General features: G+C 43.1%; 1 protein-coding gene across 2 annotated transcripts in view; it reads left to right on the forward strand.

The window, feature by feature from the left end:
- The window catches only part of LOC141016439 (ephrin type-B receptor 1-B), a 169,976-nt gene extending 159,793 nt beyond the window's left edge, over positions 1-10,183 (forward strand). For both annotated transcript variants that reach the window (XM_073490804.1, XM_073490805.1), the window contains exons 14-17: positions 1,494-1,687; positions 4,506-4,661; positions 5,534-7,024; positions 9,725-10,183. In XM_073490804.1, the coding sequence (XP_073346905.1) occupies positions 1,494-1,687; positions 4,506-4,661; positions 5,534-5,642 (459 nt within the window). In that variant the 3' untranslated portion in view covers positions 5,643-7,024; positions 9,725-10,183. The remainder of the gene's footprint in view (positions 1-1,493; positions 1,688-4,505; positions 4,662-5,533; positions 7,025-9,724) is intronic.
- The last annotated feature ends 248 nt before the right edge of the window (positions 10,184-10,431 follow it).

Here is a 10,431-nt window from a genome sequence, read left to right on the forward strand (position 1 = left end):
GGTATTTCTGCGCAGCTGCAGAAAGATTAGGCTACATTAATGTCATAAGTATTATTATATTTGTAGAATTAGATTCCAGTGGCGGCTGTGTAGGATTGTTACTGACTTGTGTAACACAAACATCTCCAATAACTCCAGAGACTGTCCAAAAGTCAAAATTTGTTGACTAAATGGATGTTATCATTTTCTAAAATTCACAACATGTTATTGTCTAATGAAACATCCTGCTTAAATTCACATTTGTTGGTGTTCAGCCTTTCAAAAAGAGCATTTTTATTGTTTTATAAAAAATGTTTTGTTGTCTAGCTTGCAGCACACAAAGGGAGGCACAAACCTGTATTAATGGCCTGATCTGGCAGCAATCTAACAGCACCATAAATTAGATTTACGAAACCACAATAACAGTAGTTTTCAACTTTGACACTTTTATAGTAAATAATAAACCTGCATGTAATCTGATAAATTGCCTCCAGTGATGTCACTCAGTGGCTAAGTTGCATCATGGGTAATGTCGGCGCCAGGTTCTCGGCGGGTAGTACTCCCCAAGACCTGTAAACACACTTTAATGTGTAAAATTGGTGGAGTTACCCTTTAAATCGTGATCATATCTGCATTTGCTTGGCACTCAGCTCTCCGTTTAATCGGCTGAATCACTTGATTTTGTTTGAGGATATTTTTTTTTAGGGTGATGACATCATAAAATATGACGGCAGACATTTGAAGCTTCGTTCAAAAACTTCAAATGTTTAAAAGAGCACTCAGTGCAGCCATATAGCCAGAGGAGTGTGAAGGATGATCGTATAATAATAGGTACTCCACTTCTGCCTAAGTCTCCAAATCTGCCTCAAGTTCTCAGTGAACTTCAGTCAACTGTTACAAAACACTCGACTCTAACTCTTTCTACCCTGAAACTCTTTGTCGTAACTTCTCTCTAACAAGGCCAGGATATAGCCTGTGCAGCCTTTAAGAGGCATGTGTCAAGTGGCTGCACTTCACAGTGTTAATTATATGCAATCTGCCCGTTCCCCAGTGACTTCTTTCAACAGTGACACTGCCTCTGCTCTCCCTTCCGTCTCTTTCCTCGCTCCGTCCTCCAGGATTGACATGTGATTGGCTAGAACGGAGAGGAAGGGCACATCAGCCTGAATGCTCACTGTCTCTTGAGTGACCAGAGGGAGTGTGTCTGTGTGGGGTGTGGGTGGGTGGGGATGAGGGGGGCTGGTGGTGGCTGTTGTCGAGGCAGGGATGAGCGTGTCAGGATTGCAGAGTGGATGTGCTCAATGTCATCAGTCGCTGAAAACTCAGTCAAATTAGAATTCTGGTTTTAATGAAGTGTGTTATTGACAGCCAGTCAGTCTGAAGAAAAAAATGCAACCGAGAGAAATTAAATGCAATTACTGTACGACTTGAATGTTGCATATAAGATTAGGAATATCAACCATCTGAATTTTGGAAAAATCAACAACCCGAACTTCCCACCTTTTCTCCCCCAGGTGATCAATGCCATCGAGCAGGACTACCGTCTACCCCCGCCTATGGACTGCCCCAGCGCCCTACACCAGTTGATGCTCGACTGCTGGCAGAAGGACCGCAACGTACGACCCCGCTTCACCGACATCGTCAGCACCCTGGACAAGATGATCCGTAACCCCACCAGCCTCAAAGCTGTAGCCAACATTCCCGCAGTGTGAGTAAAAACACTGTTTCAGCAGCGCATGACACACACATTCACCCTGAAGTGGACATTAAAGAGAAATAAATATGTTTTTCATCTGCTCATATGCACAGTATATACACAAGCTGTCTGCACAAACTAGCCCAGCGTGCACAAGCTCACTTATTATCCTCTCATAAAATAAACATGCATTTATTACTGTTGATTGCATCAAACCTGAACTTCTCCTACTCTGGATCTTTTTATCCTGCTGCTTATGATTCTCCCACACATCCTGACCCCCATATTGGCTTCAGAGTTCACGCTTTCCACAGTTTGTGGTGTTATAAATTTTTTACCCCATAATGATAAGGCAAAAACATGCTGTTAGAAAGATGAAACCATGCAGAAACATCTAATTTTCATGCTTTTTCGAAATGTTTATACGTGACTTCGCAGTTGGCCTTGGTTAGTTTTTACATTTTGTTGGGTTGCCAGTTCTGCACATTTTGTTTTGGACAATTTCATCCACCGTTCCTCGAAGATCCTCTCAAGCTCGGCCAGATTGGATGTGGACTGTCTGTGAACTGCGAGCTTCAGGTTTCTCTGCAGATTTTCCATTCCAATTTCCAGGCTTTGGCTGGGCCACTGAGGGTCAGTCAGAGTCTTGTCCCGAAGCCACTCGTTTTGGCTGAGTGCTTTGGGTTGCTGCCATGTTGAAAGGTGAACTTTTGGCTGTGTGCAAGTTTGATTTTGTGCAATGGAGCCTCTTTTTCTTTTCGGTCCATCCTGTATTGAGCTCAGTTCACGTTTTTCTTAATCGCGGCCAGTTTCCAAATGTTTTGTCACCATAGGATGCTTCGTCGTAGGGATAGTATCAGACAGGTGATAAGTGGTATTTGACCTTCAGGCAAAGGAACTCTCTCATGAATCCAGTGGAGTGTTGTCACTATGATGGAATTTCTAACTTTGTTACAAATACCTTGAAAAATATTCAATACCTTGTTTGATACCACATGGAGAAATTGACACAACCCAGTGAGCACCAACCTGGATTTCAACATTTCCTAGTTGAAAACAGGGTCCGAACGATATTCTGTCCGAACATCTAGGACATTTTGTTTCACCCTCTTTTCAACCAACTAAAATGAGGTTACATCAAAGTGTACAAAACAAAAAGTTGTGTCATCATTTTGTTCGTTTGTATGTTAAAAGAGATACGATATAGATTAATGTGAAGGTACTTCTCCAAAGTCATACTGCACTGATGAGGCGAAATTAGGTCTACATGAAGACGTCATTTCAACGCATTTATCGTTCCATATAAAACGTCATAAATATGGAACTGTATAGGCTGTGAGCTGCCAACAACAAGCTTCCAGGACATCGTAATGGAAGCAGTTTTACACATTAATGTATAATAAGACATTTTGCCCACTGCTGGAAAGCACAGGCACAAGCATGAAGTGCAGCTTTGACTACTACAAACCATGACTTGTGGAGAAAACTAAAGAAATATATACAAGGCTTCACCCATCAGAGACATAGTTGCCGGTTTGATCTCCGACCTCACAATTATATTCGTAATTGCTTTAGAAAAACAGCTTTTATAAACCATAGTGTGCAAATAAGAGCTTATTGTAATTCTGGAGCCTGACTAAGAAACCACATCCTAACTTCTCATTGAAAAGCCAACCTAACCCTCACACAGAGTTAAAAAGACTGTGACAAGGCTTTGGTTTTTGAACCAGTATTGAATGTCTTTTCAGCAGCGACCTTCAACGTTTAGTAAATGTATTTTCAATTGAAAAAAGCTCAATTTTTTCATTAAAGATAAATATAACGGGCTTGTGTACTGTGTGTTAAGCACTAGAGCTTCTCAGTTAATTTACTTCTGATTTACTTCTGACCAGAGTCAGAAGAGGGAGAGGAGAATGGCCTATATGGGCACTGCAGCGGTGAGTGTGTCATCTTGCTGCCAGCGAAAAGATAGAGCAAGAAATCGCAGCTGGTACCGGCAGAAAATGAGTATTGAAACCGTTTCAAATGTACAGAATCCATATCGATTAATATCAATAATCTTGACCCGATACAAGAGAACCTTTTTACAGTTTCTGTTCTTTAATTAGGTAGGAAAGTATGTAGAGTGAATAACCCCAAATTGTGGTAAAAATGGGGCTGGGTCAGAGTACTTTCCAAAGCTTGTATTCATACAGCACACACTCCTTCTCCATCTCGCATCCTCTCACAAACACCATTACCACAGTTCAGTCAGGACCACTTTGTCAAAATAATCTTTATTTACTTGCACAAGTTTCATTTGGCGGTATGGTACTGTTCTGGGACCCCCTGCTCTTCCACGCGCTTGCGTGGAAAGCCTGAGGCAGGAAGAGCACACCTTCCTGCCCTTCATGAGCCATCATGAACGGCATAAGCAGGGAGCGCAGCAGCAAAGAAAAACCCAGACAGAGCAAAGCAACCGACAAGATACAATGGTAATATTCATAACAGATGACAGGAGGCGCTGGGGTGGAGGTGGGTTGCAAAGAGCCAGCAGAGGAAGCAGCAAGTGAGGTCGGGCTAGAGCAGTTTAAATAGTGTGCTCTGAATGCAATTTCCCAATAGGAAGCTGGCACGGGGAGTCAGCTGAGCCATCAGCTGATCTGCTCCGTGTTGACAGCTACGCTGTTGAAGCTGATTTAGCGCTTGACGTCGTGGCCTGCCAGAACTAACGCTACGCTTGATTATCTCTCCGTCTCTTCAAATCCTTCTTTCTTAATATTGCATCAAATCCCTGCTTTGCTCTTTACGTCCTCTCACCCCCACCTCTCCTCTCCTCTCCCTCCTCCAGGCCTTCTCAGCCACTGTTGGACAGATCCATACCTGACTTCAACACCTTCAGCTCTGTAGAGGACTGGCTCGCTGCCATCAAGATGAGCCAGTACAGGGACAACTTCCTCAACTCAGGCTTTACCTCCCTGCAGCTGGTGGCTCAAATGACCTCAGAGTGAGTTCACCTGCTCGTGTGCAAATGACAACTTCCAACCCCACATGGCACTTGATGGCCACACTTGTGCGAAATGACTCAACGTCAAGTGTGCATATTTGAAGCCTGAATGCGCCCAGTGACTCAAGTCTTTGACTGATTGCATCAAAGTGAAGGCTGCGTGGGTGATGCATAAAAATATAACTCATTATTACGGAAAATAACAGAGTCGTTGTGGTACAAACATTTCCATCTGTGCTCTTCAAGTATTATGACTGCTATCTAATAATTAAAGATCTTTTACAAACCATTTTTCCAAAATGGATAATGATGTAATTCCTTTAAATATACTTTGTTAAGAGGCACATTTACCCGCTGCTGTTTATGTGGAATATTTCAAAGCGTGGGTCATGACGGCATCTCTTACAGCACTTGTGCACAAATATTGCACTTCATTTATTTTAATTAACAATGTTGCTTGGTCTACAAATTTATGTGAAAATGTAAAATCCTTCTAACATTTTTTATTAAAAATGTATGCTCGGGGCTGGGTGGCATTTATGCAGTCTCTTTGCAATGCAAAGCAACATGCATTACTGAGTCCTCTCTCAAGTGATAGAATTAATTTTGTAAATATATATATATTTTTTTTTCTGTTCATTGCCACTAGCTCTGCAGTCTGAAATTGTACTTTCATATATAGTGATGTTAGGACTGTAAATGCACCAGAAAATGATGATATGATGATGAAATGACACATTTTTTTCCAGTATAATCGCCTCATACTCAAATGATCCATTCCATCTCCGATGTGATGGAAATCCTTTCATCTATTGCCTCCAAATGTGTTCTTGCTTTTCAATCTTCTTTCTCCCTGCCTCGTTTCTCCCTAGGGACTTGCTGAGAATAGGAGTGACCCTGGCAGGCCACCAGAAGAAGATCCTCAGTAATATCCAGTCCATGAGGGTGCAGATGAGCCAGTCACCCACGCCGATGGCATGACTACAGGGGGCGCTGTGCCACGGAACGGGCAGCATTCGCAGGACCAACAACAATGGGAGCCCCCGAATGACCCCCGATCCATCGGAACGCGCCAGAGTCGAGACTATTGTCTTAATCTAATCCACTACCATGACAACAGGAGACCAGGGTCCACACTACAACATGGCTATCAGCTTCCACACTTCATGCAATCCACACCAGGAGTTCAGGGTCCAGACTTGATACTGTTTCTCCATCTATCCTCGCGAGGAAGACGGACATCAGTTGCCGTGATTATAGACTGCCATTCATGTCACTGTAAACCAAAACTACTCCAACGATCACACATCGACACGGGGGATCTCTCACATGTTCAGACTGTGTGGTAAAACGAGTGATATTGTACTTCTATATTATCTGGACTAGAAGATGTTCAAGTTGTAAACAGAAGTGTGAGACATTTAGAAAAAACGTGTGACCTGTGATTTTACCGTCGTCAATGTGTGCAATGAAGATGCCTTGACCTGGCCAGAAATAAGTCCGAGAAGAAAAAAAGCAATTAACCGGTAGAGATAATTAGAGGGAGGACGCATACAGGGATGTACAGTGGAGCACCATTTTCAACTTTTCACGCCATCATTTGCTCGTTTGAAGAATTTGAAATATGTATTGGACTGGTGAAAAATTCAGAGCTAGTTTATATTTTTGTCTTTTACCATCTGTTTGTTTGTTTGTTTGTATCACTATAGCAAGATGCCGCCCACTCGTATTTTAACTTTAACACTACCTGTGGAGTCCTGGGTGGAAGGCCTTGCCAAAGGACTTCTCAACCAGCCCCACCCAGATTCAGAGAATATAAATATGTTTATCTCTTGCTAAATATGATTATATCTTTCATAATTAACCTTCATATTGAAGGTGATAATGTATGATTATGTATGTACAGAACTCTCTGCTTGCATTTTTGGCAAAGACATGTTTGTTGACTAGATTGTGACTGACACAATGTGTAGATTTCTACGGCGCCCCTGGTTCCCTTTCGAACAACTGAACAACAGACACTGGGTCGGACGTACCCCTCATCCGGGGGCACAAGGACGACCCTGACTGACTCTAAACCTGAGGAATACGTCAAAGGAATTGTGGGCAAAGAACTGGCATTGTAGATCTATATGACAAATTGCTGTAGGAGTTAAAATAATTGACTAAATATCCATTTATCGGAGAACATGTTTAATGTGGGTGTACACATGCTGTCTCTTGCTGGTGAGCACTTACTTGTACAGATATGTTTTATGTTTTTTATTTCTTTTGTGTTCCGTTGTTGTTCGTGTCGGGAGTTCTCAGCGCCATCCGGGAGGAAGGGAAGGAAAACTCTGCGCCTCGGCCGGCCCACAGCCATGGTAAGTACCCGCCGATCCCACAGGAAAAACACTACTTAACATCAAATTGCTCTATATCTGGTAGGTTTTATTTCAGGCAAATCCATTTAGCCTTTCTCATGGGTGCCGCAAATATCTCAAAATTTGCTGCGAGTTAGAAATGCATAGGAGAGGAGCTAATTAAGGCGTTTTAAATCGGAGTGAATCAGCATCACTTCTCTACACGGTGTATTCGAACATCTGGGCTGAGGTTTGCCAGCAGACGCCTGATGCCATTGCGATGAACATACAAACTTAAACAGCCCACACTGGCACACTCCTCAGCCGTCTATAGACAGCTGTAGCTAAGCTGCCGGGTAAATCTATGCTTTCTCACTATATGCTGCTGCCGCCATATGGGTAGGCAGGTTGAGCACCAAGTGCCACAGAGAGTTTCACGCATATATGAATCCCTGCGGATGCTATGGATGACTTATCTAGGAAATCACACTGAAGTTTTCAGGAATATGTTTTGAGAGTAGTTCTGGGAAGTGCGCAAGGATGAGCTCTCTTTTGTAGTCTGGAGATGGCACTTTATGATTGTAGAGTGTTCTTCTGTTCTTCTTGCTGGTCAGATTAAGTTCTGATGAAATAATGTTACACTGGCCTTTCACACTGAAGGCAAACGGAGCTGGGTATTCCTGTGGCAGTACTCCTTTAACATACAGCCATGACGGCGATGTCTCTTAGCTCACAGACAATTATCTTGAGCTATTGTAGTATCAATCCTGTGCAGTCGCTGTGACCCTGCTGAAATCCCTTTTGGCCCCTTTTGAAAAGACATGAGTGACGACGGCTCTAACCACCTTGCGTCCAAAATTAGAAATTGATGGCAGGCCCATTAGCAGATTATTAAGTATACTCACCCCCCTCAAGTCATCCTCCTCCTCCTCCCCCTCCTCTGTCTGTCCTGCCCTCTCTCCCCGGCTACTCCAGCTAGCTGGCACAACTCCAGCTCGTTTATCCTGGGTGTAACCAAGCTGTCCTGGGCCGGGGCCGGGGCCGCGCCGGCCTGAGAAATGGCTGGCTTCATGCTCCAGTGGGCCCAGGCAGGGGTTCAAACACCTGCTGGGACCCCCGTCTGACAGGCATCTGATCAGCCACAGGGAGGGAGACTGATGGGAGTGTCAAAAAACAAACACACACACACACTCTGAGGAACCCTCAATTATGTTATCCTTGCGTCTGGTTTCCAGCCTGATGCTTAATGAAGAGAAAGCGGGCAAAGGCCTGTCAGGGTCCGTGCATACGTGTCAGACAGAGGGGGATGAGTCAGTTTACAGGAGGGCGGAGATGCAGGACAGACGTGGCATAAAGAAGGAATATCCACACGGCGGCCATTTTCCTCAGGGTGGGGAAGCGTGAATGCTGGGATAATGTCATGCAGCTGTGTTCCAGGTTGCAAGTCATATAAATGTAGGAAATCTGACAAATTGTTACCATTTCACCAATTCCCAATTGATCAGCAACTGAAAAGGTGATGGATAGTGAAAATCTGGAGGGAGATCGGGCCATATTTCAAGGTTAAACAACATATTCGGTAACCCATTAGCTAACATAAGCATTCAACCACTTCCTAGTTAGCATTACCGTCAGTGTGTTTCACTTCCACGCTTAAATAAATGTGTGCAAGATGTACACTAATACTTTAGAATTTATTCACACTTTTCCTATTGTACTGTTCAACACCATCCAACAGTAATGTGAGCTAGGAAGCAGTTGAATGCTAACTTTAGCTGATGTCTTACAGGAGCAAATGTGTAATCAAATATATTGTTTTACCCTGAAATATGGCCTTTTCAGTTGCTGATAACATTTTGTCAGTTTCCCTAAGTTAATAGGACTTGCAACCTGGAACACAGCAGTACCACCCTGAGAGTGATGTCAGAGGAAAATGGCCGCCATGTCAACTTGGTCTATGGTTAGATGAAAGTCAGAAAAAGTTAGTCCATCAAAGTAAATCAGCCTCTATCAACTGGCAGTGTGGTTCTCAGGCAACATCTCTGCCATTAACTAAATCTTGATTTCGTTGGTTTGGTTCGGTTCGGTAATGAAAAATATTGTAATCAAGCAATTGGTTTGCCTCACTGGCAAAATCAATTGTATTTTTTTTTTCTTTTCAGTTATTCAAGTCATTGATTTACCAAGTATTCCTAAGTATAATCACATGCTCCTTGAGATTGGCATAAAACCCTTTCGCTGAAGCCATTGATTCAATTTGAATGCATTAGACCTCTATTCCACTCAGTCTCATGTATTTGCTTTTCAACCCAACAGCCTGTGAATGAGATGATAGAATATATTCATTATGCAACAGCATAATTCTTTTTTTTCCCTTCCATTATGCTCTGTTTGTCTTTCTAAATATCTGACTGTAATGACACTCGAGCGTGATGAATGGAGAGGCGGCTCGCCATCCCTCTCTGAAAAGCCGTTTCATATGGAAGCCATTCATCACACACTGATACAAAACACAAGAACAGAGCTTGTTAAATGTTTCATGGCGCTGTAACTGTCGGAGAAGTGACCAGCGGCCCTTTTAGTAGCCGATTTCATGCCCGTCATTTATAGGTTAGAACAGTGGAAGCCGTGTTCAACCTGAGAATGACCTGACACGACACCCTACTAAACTAAACTTGTTAAACTACTCGTTCTCTCTTTTTTTTTTCTCTCCTGTTTCAGACTGTGGACTCAAAAGATTTACACACATATAAAAACGGCATACACACATCCACACATTCACATGCACACACACGGCGAACGCTGTGGGCAGCCGACGAGGAGGACGACCAGATGAAATGAGACCTTTCCTCAACCTCCCTCTAATGGTACACAACGGATGGCGGAGCTGAATATGAATGTGCACACGTCATAGTTTGTTTATTTGTGTGTTTGTGAGAGAGGGTGAATTTATGTATGTATGTATGTGTGTATGCATAGCGGGCACATTTGTGTGTACAGACATTTATATGTGCACAGGTACATTGTTTCAGAGCGTGGACGGTTTCCTTTTCTGTTCGTTTCTGTATAGCTACCACTTGTAAATTGTGACGAGTACGTGTCAAGAGTTTGTAAGCTGTAACTTTCTGAGAACTATTGTACTAAAAATGCACTCAATAAACGCCTTGGAAAACAAGTCAATCACTGTATGGTCTCTGACTCAATGGGCGACAATTCTGTTTTCATTAATGATGAGTCAAGAAAGCAAGAGAGGAAGGGTTATTATCCACTAACACTGCTGTCAGCACTGTGCGCCAGTGTGACGTCTAATGCTTGGTTTCATAATGGCTAAGGAAATAAACAGCTTTTTGTCACCGCCGGTCTGGCTGGCAGCACGTGTTAAAAGCCATCAGCCACTAATAAACGAGCCGTCACTCGGATTACACGCA

Source organism: Pagrus major, chromosome 21, assembly GCF_040436345.1.
Source record: "Pagrus major chromosome 21, Pma_NU_1.0".
NCBI lineage: Eukaryota > Metazoa > Chordata > Actinopteri > Spariformes > Sparidae > Pagrus > Pagrus major.